We start from the raw sequence: 17,719 nt of genomic DNA on the forward strand, positions 1-17,719 counted from the left end.
AACTATTTTCTTGCTGAAGGTTTATGAGGTTGCCTAAAGAGCCGCAATTTGATGCGTCGCATGTGAGGGTTTGTTTAACTTTTATACTCGGCTACTTCCTGCAGGACATCTGGAACGGATTCTGTAACACTACCGGTTCAAATATGGTCTGAGAATGTTTTCCTGCCTACTGTTCATCAGGTTATCGAAAAAGCCGCTGTTTGATGTGTCGCATGCATGGGTTTGGTTCATTTTTCATATTTAACACCAGGAACCGGTTCCGGAACACTACCGGTTCAGATATGATCTGACAATGTTTTCCTGCCTGCTGTTCATCAGGTCATCGAAAAAGCAACTGTTTGATGTGTCGCATGCATAGGTTTAAATCACTTTCATATTTGACCACTTCCGGCGGAACACCAGGAACCGGTTCCGGAACACTACCGGTTCAGATATGGTCTGACAATGTTTTCCTGCCTACTGTTCATCAGGTCATCGAAAAAGCAACTGTTTGATGTGTCGCATGCATAGGTTTAAATCACTTTCATATTTGACCACTTCCGGCGGAACACCAGGAACCGGTTCCGGAACACTACCGGTTCAGATATGGTCTGACAATGTTTTCCTGCCTACTGTTCATCAGGTCATCGAAAAAGCAACTGTTTGATGTGTCGCATGCATAGGTTTAAATCACTTTCATATTTGGCCACTTCCGGCGGAACACCCGGAACCGGTTCCGGAACACTACCGGTTCAGATATGGACTGAGACTATTTTCCTGCTTACCTTTCATCAAGTTATTCAAAATGCCGTGGTTTGATGTGTCGCATGCATGGGTTTGTAGCGTTTTTATATCTGGCCCCTTCCTGGGGTACCGATCCGGAACACCTAAATGGCCATAACTCCGGAACGGCTTGACCGATCTGAACCATTTTCAATAGGAAACAATGGGACTATATGCCGCGTCGAATGAACCATCGGTCGTTGAAATCGGTTGATATTTACTATCTAAAAATGAGGTGACCTTTTTGTACACACACACACACACACACGCACATACGCACACACATACATACACACACACACACATACACACACACAGACATCATCTCAACTCGTCGAGCTGAGTCGATTGGTATATAAGACTTGACCCCTCCGAGGGCTCTATAAAATTTTCGTTTTTGGAGTGAACATATAGCCTTTCGGTACACCTTGGTGTACGAGAAAGGCAAAAAGGTTCAAAAAGAACTTATGTTGAACTTTAAAACAGAGTTCAATCAAATATTAACCGAACTCATGTTGAACTTTTGCGTGCCTTTAAAACTCAAATAAAGTTCAGTTGGATATATTCCAACAACTTGAAAAGTTCCGTTTCGAACTTGTTTCGTACTTGTTTTGAACTTACTACTCAAAGTTCGGATAAATATTAACCGTACCAAAAGTGAACTTCACTTGAACTTCGGCGACAGCGGGGCCGGGGAGAAGTTGTCATTCAATTAAATCACTCGGAAATCGAGCCCAGCAGCCACAGCTTGTGTTAATTTCACAAGTACACTTTGTTCCATTATAATATTTCAACGTACTTACTTGTAATCAACGCAAAAGATCCGTATTGTGTGGCTCAAAGGCTGCCCACGCAGCGGACAACTGTTCCCCCCAGGATTCCACCGGGGGTTTTCGGCTGCGCACAAAAATTTATCAGCTTTGCTGGATGTTTTCACACCCGTTTCACTTGTCGCTGCAGCGTGCCGGTAATCGACGCAATCGTAGTCACTGGAAACCAAGCTGAAAACTTATAATCTTTTCTTAAAGTCGATACACTGGCCCTAATTTATTGCTTTGCACTGCGAACCACAACAAATTGAAAATGTCAAACTGCGTAAGTTCACAAGAAGTTCCACGTGAACTTCTTTCGAACTTTCGACTTCAAAAAGTATTCCAAGTTCAGGGAAAGTTCACACGCGAACCTGATTGAGCTCTACTATATGATATCAGCACATTGAGTAAAATCCCACAGTGCCTAACAACACATACATGGAGTAGTGGTAAGGCACCGGCTTTCAACGAGGAGAACCCGAGTTCAAATCTCAGTTAGTAAAAAACATCAAACATTATTTCAAGGTATTAGTCAATTTGGATTCCACATGAACTAATGTTGCTTAATAATAAATTACTTTTGAGGACTAAACGCATTTTTTTTCATTTTTACGAAGCTTATTTTTAAGCTGAATAGCGTTCCTTTCAGCGACACAAGTGTACTTTTTGTGAACTCAAGTTCGGTTAATTACTTAAAAAGTGAGCTGAATAGAATGCTTTTCATCTTCCTTCGAAAAGCTGATTAAGCCCAATCATGCCATTTTATCCGAACTTTTGGTTGCTTGGGAACCCATGCATGCGACATATCAAATAGTGGCTTTTTTGACATCCTGATAAAAGGTAAGCAGGAAAATATTCTCAGACCATATTTTAACCGGTTGTGTTCCGGAACCAGTTCCGGGTGTCCCGCCGGAAGTGGCCAAATATGAAATTGAACTAAAACCATGCATGCGACATATCAAACCGCGGCTTTTTCGATAACCTGATGAACAGTATGCAGGAAAGCATTCTCAGAATATATCGGAACCAGTAGTGTTCCGGAACCGGTTCCAGATGACCCGCTAGAGGTGGCCAAGTTTAAAAGTTAACCAAACCCATACATGCGACATATCAAATAGTGGTTTTTTTGATATCCTGATGAACAGTCAGCAGGAAAATATTCTCAGACCATATGTATCTGAACCGGTAGTGATCCGGAACCGCTTCCGGGTGTCCCGCCGGAAATGGCCAAACAAAAAAGTGAACCAAATCCATGCGACAAATCAAATCGCGGATTTTTAGGTATCTTGATTGGCAAAAAAAAGTTTCCGGCCATATTTGGAACAACCGGTAGTATTCCTCACCGTTTAAGGGTGCCCCATCGGAAGTGATCAAATGTAAAGGAGAACCAACCCCATAAATAGCTGTTTTGGTAACCTGATGAACGGTTAACAAGAGAAACAATCATAGACCACACTTTGGAAAACCAATACTGTGCCGAAACCGGTTCCAGGTGCTCCGCCGGAAGTGGTCAAATGTAGAACGGAACCAAACGCATGCACACCGCGCATTAAATATTGGCTTTTTCGATGACGCACAGAACGGTCAGCAAGAAAAGTCTCAGGCCACTTTAAGACTACCGGTAGTGTACCGGAACCACTTTCGAGTGTCTCGCCGGAACTGGCGAAAGGCACAAATAAGTGTTTGACAGTACATCAAATAGCAGCTTTCTTTGAATACACGATGATCGATTCGTAAGAACATAGCCTCAGACCATATTTTAGACAACCGGTAGTGTCTCGAAACCAGTTCTGGGTGTCCCACTGGAAGTTGTCAAATGTTAAAGTGATCTATACCAACCCATGCATGAGATAAATCAAATCGTGTTTTTTGGGTAACCTAATGAACGTTAGCAATTAAATAGTCTCAGACTATATTTGGGGGACCCGGTGTGCTCCGGAACCTGTTCCGGTAACGCATCGAAAGTAACCAAATGTACCATGCAACATATTACATCACGGCTTTTTGAATAACCCGAGGAACGGTTAACTAGAAAATAGGCTCACACCACATTACAGACTACCGGTAGGGTTGTTCAACCAGCGTTTGGAGCTTACTCACTACCTATCGCTCTTGTTTTCAACGGTCAATAAGATATAGCCCAAATGTTCAGAAAAAAATTTGTGATCTGTGATTGTGTAAAAAGTTATAGCTTGGCTTGTTAGTATCGTCTTGATATTGATCAGCCTCCAGTGTTAGTGAAGGTGCTCAAGCAGTCAACTGAGAAGTCTGATATTTTTCAGTTCTGCTTTATACGTTGAACATAACGTCGGACTATGTACAATCAATAAGTTTTAAGTCAATTCAAAGATGTCTTTGATAAAATGCTTGCTTTTCTATAAACATATTCGGATTCAGAAACACTTTGACTTGCGTTGTCGGAAAGATTGTAAGAACATGTTCGACGAGAAAGGCACTATCACTACTAGGTGGATTAATTTGGGTTTTTATCACATAGCTTGAGTTTTGTGGTGATAAAGTGATTCAAATAAAAATTTAAAACAATTGATCAAAAGAATTTTTATATTTTTTTTATTTACACAGAAATAAAAAAATATAAGTCTTGTAAGGATTTCTGGAGAGCATTTCCGTGAAATCCAATACTACCATAATCCATTTTTCGTGGCATATGGGTCCATCTACAATGGTCTTCATCAATTTTCTCTTCGTATTAAGGACTGTTCAATTTATAAAACGGACAACTTGCTTGTGCGATATCTTTTTTATTTTTTAATAAAATCATTTTCAGTTTTTTACATGACTTTCTATAGCTATTCTCAAATGTAGGAAAAATATAACATAAAGCAAAATGTTCTTTATTGTGTGACTGAAGCGGTTTTTGTAAAACATCAATAAAAACCCATTTCTCAAAATTCGACATAACTTTCCATATACTAAACATGCATATTTTCATGAAGTTTTAATTATATTGGAATCTTATACTATTCTACTAATAATAAATCTCAATAGTTGGTTAGTAATAATGCGCCAAGCAGCCTCCAGCTTGATATAGTGAATTGCCTGGTTTTCATAGAAATTATCAAAAAATATTTATTTAAGTCCTGTGACGCAATAGCACAACGGATTCGGCTAAAAATATATCTAGAGTAGAAGAACATTGCTTTCTGAATGATGCAGAAGAAAAAAATACATTGATTGCATTGTTCATCAAAAATTTAATTCATAAAGATGGTCATAGTAAAAAAATGCATACTTTTTACACCATTGATGCAGATTTTCGACTCTAGCGAATCTTGTTATTATTTATTTTCAACAAAGTTGGTCCTCTGTTATTGTACACCTTATTTAATAACAATTGGATGTATTTTTTTTTATTTTCTACATCATTGTTATGTAAAATTTGCATTAGGTTGCATCGTTATTTGGAAGAACCTTCAAAGAACGAAACTGTTTTGATTACTGTGCCTGTAATGGCTCACAGTAACCAAACCAGCAATGCTATTGAGAAGCAGTTTTCTGCATTTGAAACCACATTATTCCTACTTACGACTAGATGCATACAAAAATAGTTTATTCAATATTTTCATGCTCTTTTTGCTTTACAATTGAATTTTAGTCAAAAAATCGAATCTCACTTGAGACTTTAATATTTCAACAACTAATTTTCCAATCGAGCTTAAACTTCGCCAGAATGTTTATTACTCATGCTGCTGCAGCATGGCACATACTTTTCTGATATTAAAAACGATATACCATATGTAAACAGTAATTTTATATATATTTTAAATTTTCAGCAATCGTAAAATTCACCTAATTTAGCATCTGGCCGTTTTTCTGTGGAATAAAACTATTTTTATTCGATTCAAAAATCATTACTATAATGAAAGATGATGTACTGGACAACGCAGCAAGGGTGGTTAAATTTGAGCTACGCGTCTTCTTTTTATAGCCTTGTAAAGTTGTCCGTTTTATAAATTGAACAGTCCTTATTCAAAGAAATACGATCAGTGTTCGGATGATCTCTCGATGCCTGAAAGGCGTTTAGAACTAGTACCCAGGGATGGGAACACTCACTTGCAAAGAGTTACACTCACTTGCAGTTTTCTCAGCTCAGAAGCGAGCAATCAAGAAACGATGTATGGACGACTTTTGCCTTGTGGTTTTTTCTAAAACTTTGCCGAATAGAGTAGGGGTCGCACACGAATACCAAAGTCATGACAGAACTGTGAAAACGACTCTCCACGAGGTGAGTGTAATTTACATTCACCTGGTGAAGAGTTGCCTTTGCAACTCCCCCACGACTTCGGTGTGCGTGTGCGACCCCTACTCTATTCGGCAAAGTTTTAGACAAAACCAAAAGGCAAAAGTCGTCCATACATTGTTTCTTGATTGCTTGCTTCTGAGCTGAGAAAACTGCAAGTGAGTGTAACTCTTTGCAAGTGAGTGTTCCCATCCTTGCTAGTACCTATAAACAAAAACAAAAACAACCGAAAATGATTTACTTTCCATGTTATAAACTAAAGAGAAAATCGAAGAAAAGACAATGATCGATTTCTCTTATATAAGTTGAAGCCGTTATGTTACAAAGCGCAAGATATTTATATACCAGGAACAAAATTGATGAATTCTTCTTCTTATTTATGAATCTACGTTCCAACTAGAGCTCGATTTGCTGCTCTTCCTTTCACTTCTCCCGTATGACTCTTACCTCTTCTCTCACTTAGTTTTTTTGTTTCTCATTTCTCACTGCTTACTACACACTTCCGACCCTTCACTGTTTACTTCTCACTCCTCAATCTTCAACGATACGCACTCAACACTCTTGGCTTATCTGTATATTCAATATTGCTATTTCTCATCCACTCCTCATCTCTCACTCTTCATTGTGCAATCTTCACTCCTCAGTTCTCACTTTTTACTTCATCGCACTTTTCACGCTTCACTTTTCTCAGTTAAATTATTATAGTTCACTTCTCACTCTTCAATGTCCACTCCTTACATCACTCTTCTCACTCTTTGCTTGTCATTCCTTGCTTCAAACTTTTCACTGCTCACTTTCTACTACCAAAATCATGGGAAACATCAAAATTTTCGACCTTTCTTGATCAACTCTCTCGTTAAAGTAAACGTTATGTTATATATTTTTTAAACAAGTTCTGATCCTCTGAGTGAAGCTACTTCTTTTATCTGTATTAACGAGTTTCTAGGATAGGGTAGTTCTAGGCTAGTTCATCTCGGCACCCATGCTTTACTTCCCTTTCGAAGGAAAAACTCACATTCAGCGAGTTTATTTGGAGTGTGATTCGATCACAGCCCAGAAAACCAATTTGCACGTGTAATGATGTTTATGTTCACGTTATACGTGTTTTTATGCGGTAAACTTACATCGCATTAGATGCAGTAAAAGTGCCTAATGCGTACAAAAGTGTAGGCGCTATACGTGCCATATGACTTGATGCGATATTTTATGCGATGCACAGTGTGCACTATTGCGACGTAATATAGCATCTTATGCGACTTAATAATAATAATAAAAAAAACAATTCTCGTCACCTCAGTACCGACTTAACCTTCCGTAACTCGCGCGGTTGACTACCTGAGTCAGCACCACGCTACTGCTGAGTACAAAAAGCGAGATTTTTTCAACGTGTTGTACAAAATACAACAGCGCGATCGCTCGAGGGTTAAGAACCTTTGGATTATCGAGCCACATTTCACACTTAACACCAAACACTACTTATGAAACACACTGATTGATTGACATGATACTTCAACTCATCTCAGTGTTTGTTTGAATGCACTTGGTTTCCTTGCGCTGCACGTGTTTGGCAGGATGACTACTCACAACTTGTTGGCACTCCAACAGCACCTCTTTGATTGTTATCACGTATCACATCGCAATTAGCCAATGTTAACGATTCTAGTTTATGCAAGTTTGTATGCATATTTTATTTTCACTTTTATGTGATTTCGTTTGTACACCAATGCGAGTTAAACTGACATAATTAGAAAAGTACCAAGCGAAGTCGTAGAACCATCGCAGTACGGAATTATGCGAATTCAATTGACACTTTGCGAGTTCGCCGAAACGATTTTGCGAATGAGCAAAGTTCGTCGCAATACAACATCTGAATATCGTCTACTACGATGTGGTTTCACATTATAATTGTTTATGTGTACTCTGATTTGATTTTACCAGATACATCGCAATAAGCTCAAGAAATAACAGCATATGCGATGAAATTGTCTCTTAGCAGTACATACAGGGGGTGGCCAAAATGTTTGGGATGGGCAACTTTTTTTCTGTCACAAAAAAGTTCAACATGGTGTAACTTTTCATAGAGTGCATTGAATATTCTCAAATTTTGACTGTTTATTAACCTATTATATGTGCATCAGTGGTACAAATTTGAGCTCGATTGGTTAATCTTTCGCGATCTGGTAAAACACTATGTTTTAGACTATCAATTTTTGTGCTGTCATATCTCGGAGACCAGTGAACCGAATTGAATGAAATTTTGAGCGATAATCTACAATATAATAGTGCTTCAAAATACATCAGAATATAGATACTTTTTAAACGTTGAAAAAAGCTATGATGGTTTGACATTTTCACCCATTTAGAGGAAAATGAGTCAAATTTACTATACTGCACAAAAAATACTAAATGTGTTCTTCCTTTAATCCAAATAGGCTCTTATACAGGGTGTTAGGTTCATGAGTGCAAACTTTTTAAAGAGTGATAGAGAACCGTAAATGGTGAAAAAAATTGTTCTACGCAAATGGTCAAATCTCAACCGTTACGTAGTTATTGAACTTCCCATGTTTTCGACTCTCATAGCCTTAACTGGCTATAACTTGAAAATGGTCAAACTTATCGCAATTTTTTGACCCTTATTCGAAAGATTATTGAATTTTCTATCAAATGGCATCTTTGAATCGATTGGTTTAGTTAAATAACTAAGTTTTCTAGAGCAAAATTGCTCAAAATAGTGTGTTTTAATTTGTTTTTGTCATTTAACTTTGAAACATGCGTAATAAATTAAAATTCTTTCTTTGGCAGAGTTGTGGCCCATGTTCCACTCTACAATTCGTTCTTTGCCATCAAACGTCAATCTCTTATCGTTTTCTTGCAATTTCGATTTAAACATCTCATTTCAGGTCATAAATTTGCAACTGTCAAGGTAAACACTTTTTTGCGCACTGTGCCGCACATTTAAATCGAAATTGCAAGAAAACGATAAGAGCTAGAAGTTTGGTGTCAAAAAACGAATTGTAGAGTGGAACAGGGGCCACAACTTTGCCAAATAAAGAATTTTAATTTATTACGCATGTTTCGAAGATAATTGACAAAATCAAATTGAAACACACTATTTTGAGTAATTTTGCTCTAGAAAACTTAGTTATTTAACTAAACCAATCAATTCAAAGATGCCATTTGATAGAAAATTCAATAATCTTTCGGATAAGGGTAAAAAAAATGCGATAAGTTTGACCATTTTGAAGTTATAGCCAGTTAGAGCAATGAGAGTCGAAAACATGGGAAGTTCAATAACTACGTAACGGTTGAGATTTGACCATATGCGTAGAACAATTTTTTTCACCATTTATGGTCCTCTATCACCCTTTAAAAAGTTTGCACTCAGGAACCTAACACCCTGTATATTTTTTTATAGATATCTTATGAACAAAAGTAGAAAATCTTTGGATATCAAAAATAAAATTTTAAAATTTTATGACATTGATGTAAAAAAATGCATTTTTTAGAAAAAGATCCAAAAAGTGTCAATCCTCCATAACTTTTTTCAACGTTTAAAAAGTACCCATGTTTTAAATGATTTTCAAGCATTGATATATTGTGGATAAAAGTTCGAAAATTCATTCAATTCGGTTCACTGGTCTCCGAGATATGACAGCTCAAAAATTAGCAGTCTAAAAAATAGAGTTTACGGTTATAACTTTGCGAAAGATTTACCAATCGAGCCCAAATTTGTACTACTGATGCACAAATAATAGGTTGACAAACAGTCAAAATTTGAGAATATTTAATGCACTCTATGAAAAGTTACAGCATGTTGAACTTTTTTGTGAGAGAAAAAAAAGTTGCATATCCCAAACATTTTGGCCATCCCCTGTATATGCGATAGTGATTTGAAATAGTACTTTATACGATGTACAGCGTGCATCCTTATGTTATCTTGGAGGTCCTCCGCGTGATAATCTAGTGTTCTAACCATTAATGAGGTCGACCAAGCCGATCAATGTTACCCCGCTGATCAATGATATGTACCCCGTTTTACGGCACTCGTTTCTTACTCCTCACTTCTTATTCCTCACTTATTATTCCCTACTCCTCACTGCTCATTCCTCGCTTGTCACTTCTCACTACTCCTACTTCACTAGTCACTTCTCACTGCTCTCGTTCCTCTCTCTCCATTGGCCACTCCTCAATAGACTTATAACTACTTCCTCCTAACTTTTCACTGCTCACCGCACACTTCCTTACCCTTCTTTTTCTTCATTTTTGTTCATCATTCCTCACTATTTACATTTAAATTTTGATTCTTTGCTGCTCCCTGTTCACTTCTCACTTCTCACTTTGCTCAACTCACTCCGCTCTACTTCACACGTTTTGTTCTTATTTGATATTATTTATCAGTTATTCCTCACTGCTTACTTTTCAACTCTGATTCTTCGTTACTCCCGGTTCACTCTCCACTTCCAACTGATTGACATTTAACACTTTTCACTTTGCACTTTTCAATGCTCATTTTTAATTGTCTACTTCTCTCTCACTCCTCATTCCTCACTTTTCACTCCTTACATCTCTATTTTCGTATCTGGCTTTTTAAACTTCACTGCTCACTTCTCATTACTCACTCTTCTCTGCTTAGTTCTTACTGCTGACTTCTACTGTACACTGTTCATTACTCTTTCCAAACTCCTCACTCCCTCCTCCATACTACTCAATTCTTACTCTTTTCTTATCTCTTTCTTCACTGATCATTCCTAAGCGCCTCTATGCTCACTTTATCCCTGCACCGCTTCATACTCATTTTAGATGCACTTACTTCTCACTTCTGACTCAACGCTTGTCACTCTTTTCTTCTCATTAATCACTGACTCATTAACATCACTTTTCTCCCTTTGCTTTTAATTCTCACTCAATTTACTCACAATAAGCTTCGGAGTGTTGGTTGTGCAGTCTTTATGGGAATTCAAAATCGCTTGTTTATTTATTTTCCCGATCTTCCGGTTGGCATGGAACCAATATTAAGGGTTTATCGGTGAAGGTTTTAAAATCTAAACGGCTTTGCTTAACTGATTGAGCCATTGGAAAAGGTCCACTTGGATTAAAACATCGAGAAAAACATGAACCGTCTTCTTTGATTCCCTTAAAATATGACTACAAAGCAAATCAGGAAATTTCAGAGCATTTTTGGCGGGATTCAAAGGCGTTACGGAGGCGTTTTCGGGGTGTTGGGAGATTCTTAGGTGCGATACATGGCGTCTGAGGGATTTTGGGTCAGGGGGATTTTGGAGGCATTTCAGAAAGATTCAGAGGTTTTTCAGAGGCACCTTAAAAAATATTTTGAAACGCCCCTGATATGCCCTTTGATTGAGAGGTGTTATTGATATCCCCTGATATGACCCTGGCCTGGAAAGCCTGGAAAGGCCCCTGAAACCTCCGTAATCCCTTAAAATCATCATCATGAATTTGAAATGCCTCTGAACCCCATTTGAACGTCTTCAATTTGCTCCAGAAACCCCTTGACACGCACCTGAAAACCCCTTGAAACGCTCCTGAATTGCTTTAAAACGCCCCTGAATCCTCTGGAATGCCCTTGAAATGCTGAAACCCCCTGAAACTCTCTTAAATGATTATGAAATGCCTTAAAAACCACCTCAAATCCTGGAAAACTACCCACTGAAACGCCCCTGAAGCCCCTTGGATTCTCTTTTTAACGCTCTCTGGGAACTTTCTGGAAACCCCCTTAGCCCCACCTCAAATGCCCAGGAAGAAGACCTGTTTTCACGAACTAGATTCCCCCATTAAAGCCCCAATTTAATTTATCCACAAATTTCCCTCTTTTATTCCTTTTTCTTCTATTTTCTCAGCCTTGTGCATGAAAAGAGGTTCCAGTGTTCTCCGAAACAAAACCATCCCTGTCGTATCCAAGTGCTTAACACTGTTTACTGTTTGTTCCTCACTGCTCACTTCTTACTCCTCACTATACACTGTCAACTACCTCACTTTTCCCCGATTACTACTCATTTCTCACTGCTTCACACTTCTCACTTCTCACTCTTCACTATTCACTATCTTACTTATCAATACACACTCCAAACTTCCCTCTTATCACTCCTTTTTACACATCACAGCAATCTCTAGCATTTATCCAAGTAGAATCCATACAAATATATTGTGATATTCCTCTCGATAATAATGAAATTCTTGGAAAATTATAAAAGTTTTGCATGTAATAATCCATGTATAAAAAAATAAGCAAATTCCCCGCAGGTAGACTTTAAATTAAGAACATTTTATGAGAAAACACAGTAATTTTTATTACTTAAAAGATGTTTGACGATAGTTGCGCTTTTTATGAAATTTTCAGACTAGGAGAATCAAAATTTAGATGTGTCGCTCGCCTCGGTAACTCACCATAAATGTTGAAGATTTCACACCAATTTTGGGTTTGATTTGTTTTATTTTCCCTTTTTTACGTCCGACACGAATGCACCCTGGTGTCAAGTGTCGAAAATAAACAAACAAACAAACCTTTTTTACGGAAATTTATCGAAACTTATCCACAAGGTTTAATTGAAAGTTATTTTGTTATTCAAAAATTAATTACTGAATACATATCTCAGAAAGCTTTTCAAGTGTTTCGTTTCGAACTTAACTAAAAGTTTTACCAAAAATCCGAACAAGGGTTGGCTTAGAATTGGCTAGTAAATTTCTTTAGGAATTAAAAAAAAAACACCTAAAATGAGGTTTTTATAATTAAAAAAAATACATTAATTATAAATTTTATTCGAGAGAACACTTAGAATAAAGTCTGCATTCTCGGTCACTGTGGCTCTTTCCAGATTTTAGAACTTCATTCCATAATTAAAATAGATTTCGAAGGTATATTTTTATATCATTTTTTGACAGCTAAGCAACTGCTTAACTGCTCCGCCCAGTACAAAATCTGACGAAGTGCGCTTCAACAAATCGCTCCCATACTAACTTTAAATTGACTTTTATTTTGACTCTAAGTTTTATGAAAAAATAATATTTTTGTAAAAATATTTTAAAAAGAGACTTTAGTTGTCGTATTATTTTTGCATAACTCGTTAAGAAATACCAAGTAAGACTTTTTTACACAGTCTTATGAATTTTGAACTGACGGCATGAATAAGCGCTGTGCAAATCCTCCTGTGAAAAATCCATGACGGCGTTTTAATATTAAAAAATTGTCTTCATTTGGAAAATAGCCTGGTTAACAGCTTTACAACAGCTTTCAACTGTGGGCCTTCAGTTTTAAGTTGTGATTATGATTTTTTTATGAAAGGGTAAAAAGTTGTGTGCATCTTTGAAAAAGGTTTCGTAAGAAAACAACTCAAAGGGAGTTTTCCTCTTTCAAGATTTCAAAAAATAACAATCAGATTTAAAAATTTACTAGATGCATGGATGTTCCGTAGGGTTTCATGACATTGTAAAGGTATTTCTGGGTATTCCATGGAGTTTCAGGAGCCCACCTGGGTTTCGAAAGGGATTTCAGGGCTTTCAAAGGGCAACAGGAGCATTGCAGCGGTTTTGTATGGGGTTCCAAGGGATTTCAGGGGTGATAGACGGGTGATCCAGAAGATTTCAGGAGGTTTCATGGGCTGTTCAATCCCAAGGGTATTCCAGTGAGACTTTGGGGGTGTCATGGGCGTTCATGGGGATTCGAAGACCTACCAGTGATGTTTCAGAGAGTTTCAGGGAGTTTTGGAGCATTCCGAAGGTTTTCAATGGGTTTTCATATCCGTTCCAGAAATGTTTTCGGGAGCTATAGGAGCTTCAGGAGGAAAGGTTTCAGGGGGTCCCAAGGACGTGTGGTTTAAGGTATTGTCGGAATCCGCCATTCTGCCACGATCCAGGCAGCGGAACTTCACACTGTGAAACAATGCAGATACACACACTTTCGGACGATTACCGCCCTGGAATTTCGGATTGCACACCGGTGTTTCGCACTACAAGTCGGTCAAAACCTCGACCGGTTCGGATTATATCACTGAATTCCGATTACACTCCGGTTCTTCGCACTACTTTTTACAGCACTTCGCGACGACTCTATATGGAGCGATCCGTTTCCTCCAACATCAATCTCGAAACTGAATACCAACATCCTGTAGCAATTCGTCGTGCTCATTTTTGGAGACCCTGACCCGCTTCGAAGAAAGTACTAAATAAATTTAGTGCTAAAATACACTCGCATGCACTGAAACAAATTATCGATCAATATTTGCTATTTGCATTACACCGTAGTACTAAATTTCATTTATTTGCACTGAAGACAATATGACACACTAAAATTACTTCTATTTAGTTGTGACTATAAACTATTATTCCTACAGGTATCTCAGAGAGTTTCAGGGAGTTTTGGAGCATTCCAAAGGTTTTCAATGGGTTTTCATATCCGTTCCAGAAATGTTTTCGGGAGCTTTAGGAGCTTCAGGGGGAAAGGTTTCAGGGGGTCCCAAGGACGTGTGGTTTAAGGTATCTCAGAGAGTTTCAGGGGCGCTTCATGTGGCTTCAAGGAATTTCAGATGCGTTCTGAGGAGTTCCAGGAGCTTTCAAGGGGAGTTCCAGGTAGTCTCAATGGGCTTCATGGGAACACCCATGGGGTTCCAGGGAATTTCAGAGGCGCCCTGGAAGTAATTCAAGGAGTTTTAGGTGGCTTCAGGAACGTTTCAGAGGCTTCTCTGAGATTTTCCAACGCGATGAAGGCGATTGCATCGTGATACGCTCTTGAAACCTCTCTGAAATATTCCTTCAGCAGCTCCGAAGAACCTCCGGAAACCTCTCCACATTCCTTTCGAAACTCCTATGAAACTTGGATATGGAAATATGACAAATTTGTAAATGTAATTAAAAATATCGACTACCAGAGTGAACCGTTCATCAATAAGCGAGAATCAGTCAACATTAGGTTGTGAAAGCTTAAGGAAGCGTTCATCATTTGGGTTCCAGGCTTCCGATACAAACTCTCTATTTTCCCTTAGAAAATTGAACTTAAGGGAATTCAAATTCAATGTGAAGTATAAGAAATGATTTGAACTTGACGTTCACTGGATATTTTCAAACTACAATTGAATTATTCACGGAAAAACAAATGCTGTAACTTCACGAATAAATCCAAGAATATTTTCAGGTACACTTTTTGGGTTTGTTCCAGGAATACCTCCTTTTTCATGTATTCCTCGAGGGAATCCATCAACACTTATTTCCATACTATTCTATATATATTTAGATTCTCGAAATAATTTCCTGAATATTTTGCGAAGGAATTTCCGTAAGAATTACATGAAGAATTTTCAGAAGAATCATTGGAAAACTTTTCGAAGGAATGCACAGTGGAATTCTCAAAAGAATATATGAAGAATCTTGAAGGATATCCGAAAAAAAATATGAAAAAAAATCCATGGAAGAATTGCAGAACGAACCTCTGAAGTGATTTTAGATGAAATTGCTGAAATTTGAAACTTTTGCAAGAATTACTAAAGGATTTTCTGCAGAAATTTGTAAAAGAGGCGCCGGGAAATGAAACTTCGGAGGAATTTGGGAGCTTAGACTTCCTACAAATGTCTACGGTTGCTTTTCCGTGTTTCAGGATGCACTCAGATCCAAATGAATTAGGACTGGGATACTCCACCAATTCACAAAGTGCAATTTAAGCTGTTCATAACTTTTATTTTTCTATAGATCATAACTGATAAATCTAAGGGTTACCAGTTAGCCTGTGGTTAAGGCTATGGATCGCCAATCCAGAGACGGCGCGTTCGATTCCGATTCCGGTCGAGAAAATTTTCACGACTACCCGGGCATAGTGTATCATTGTAGTTGCCACACAATGTACAAATTCATGCAATGGCAGGCAAAGAAAGACTTTCAATGAATAAATGTAGAAGTATTTTAATAACACTAAGTTAAAGAGAGGCAGACCAAGTTCCTAAGCGAACGTTGAGTCATAAAGAAGAAGAAGATGATGTATCTAAGGAGCATCTTCACATAATATATCGGTACATTCTTGGTTGTTTACATTCTTTTGAGTTCATAGATTACCATGCCAGTATTTCCTGGTACAATATCTCAACTCCTGACAGAAAATTTGATAGTTTATCAGTGTTTATTACGTTTTCTTTTTTTCTCTTTCCAGATCCTCGCCATGCTGACCACTTTCTAATGAATCCCCCATGGCTTCCAGTTGCAATCATTGGTGGCTATTTGTATTTTGTACTGAATTTGGGGCCCAAATTTATGGCCAACCGAAAACCGTACGATTTGAAATTGCTGATGCAAGTCTACAACATTCTGCAGGTGCTGGCAAACATTTATCTTTTCATTGAGGTATCGAAGCAGTTTAAAATATATTTGTTAATGAAATAAAAACAAACGATCGTCAATTTCAGGGAATTAGAATTTTATACAGTAATAATATTTCGTTCACATGCCAACCGGTGGACTACTCAAACAATCCAATAGCGCTACGAGAGCTTCGACTGGTGTACCTGTACTACTTGCTGAAAGTGACGGATCTATTAGACACGGTAAGCTAATTGAATATGCAAACACAACTCACACTTTCCTCGCAATTGACCATTGACCCTCCCTCTTTGTAGGCCTTCTTTGTGCTGCGCAAAAAGCAAAGTCACGTCACGTTTCTGCACGTATACCACCATTCCGGCATAATGCTCGGAGCGTTCGTCTACAATCGATTCTTCCCGGGAGGACACTTCTCGATGCTGGGTCTGTGCAATACGCTGGTCCACGCGGTGATGTACTTCTACTTCTTCCTGACGGTGTCTCGGCCGGAACTGACCAAGAATGCCAACTGGAAGAAGTACATCACCCTGATGCAAATGATTCAGTTTGCCTATCTGGTGCTGCACTTTGCGACGCCGATCGTCCTGGGGCTAGACTGTGGCATTCCGAAGTTCTGGCTGTGGTTGCCGCTGATCCAGAACGTGTTCATGATGGTGCTGTTTTGGGATTTCTACACCAAGGCGTACGGGCGGCGGAAGGTTAAGAAAACTGAGTGAAGAAAATGTAGTGTTTTGAAATCGTTTGTTGAAAAGATTATATTTAAAATTATTTTAATTTGATACTGAATTGATACAAATACTTAAGATATCTCAAAAAGTTGCTTCAATCCCCTTGGACATTGACTGATGCCCGTCAAGCTGGCAAAATGATCGTTCAGCTTGCTTGTTTGGGTTATAATGATCCTAATAGGCTATTTATAACAACGGACCGGGAAGTTTACTGGAAAATGTGTTCATGATTTCCTCAATTCCATTAAGAAGTCACGCGGAAATTCTCAAAATAATTTATACGGAACTATTCATAGGATTTTATTCAGGAACGTTTTTCTACTTTGTCTGAGATCTTCCTACAATTTCTCAAGAAATTCATTTGGTAATTTCTCTTTTTAGAAATTCTTTCAGCAATTCTTGTAGGAATTTATCGGGATTTTTTTTATTAAACATCTACAGAATATCTTTTCAGGCTGTTCTGGCGATTTCATAAGGAACTCCTCTAAGACTAACTTTGGAAAATTCTTCGATAATTCTTCTTGATTTTCTCTGGTAGTTTTTATCTTTAAATTGTCAAGATGTTCCCCTAGAAAATCATGAATAACTTAGGCAACTTATTTAGATATTCCCTAGACATTTCTTTTTGGAATTTGAAGAAGCCGTCTTTAACATGATCGTCATATATGGAAATTGGCAAGCGGTATTCTTGTTCAAAGCTGACATATTTGCGTCTACTATTCACAGACAAACAGACGTGGAACCATTTAAATGAAAACCCATCATCCAGTTTACGCTTCCATCACCTGATGCACATGTTTCGCGAAACACTGCGTTGGGCAACAACATCAGCGGAAGCC

The 17,719-nt window shown here is 38.1% G+C and overlaps 1 protein-coding gene across 1 annotated transcript in view; it reads left to right on the top strand.

Moving 5' to 3' along the window:
* The window catches only part of LOC115262361 (elongation of very long chain fatty acids protein AAEL008004-like), a 32,196-nt gene extending 15,265 nt beyond the window's left edge, over positions 1 to 16,931 (top strand). The window contains exons 2-4 of the mRNA XM_029864760.2: positions 15,986 to 16,176; positions 16,239 to 16,376; positions 16,449 to 16,931. Coding sequence (XP_029720620.1) covers positions 15,986 to 16,176; positions 16,239 to 16,376; positions 16,449 to 16,868 — 749 coding nt within the window. The 3' untranslated portion in view covers positions 16,869 to 16,931. The remainder of the gene's footprint in view (positions 1 to 15,985; positions 16,177 to 16,238; positions 16,377 to 16,448) is intronic.
* The last annotated feature ends 788 nt before the right edge of the window (positions 16,932 to 17,719 follow it).

This window comes from Aedes albopictus, chromosome 3 (genome assembly GCF_035046485.1).
Source record: "Aedes albopictus strain Foshan chromosome 3, AalbF5, whole genome shotgun sequence".
In the NCBI taxonomy this organism is placed as follows: domain Eukaryota; kingdom Metazoa; phylum Arthropoda; class Insecta; order Diptera; family Culicidae; genus Aedes; species Aedes albopictus.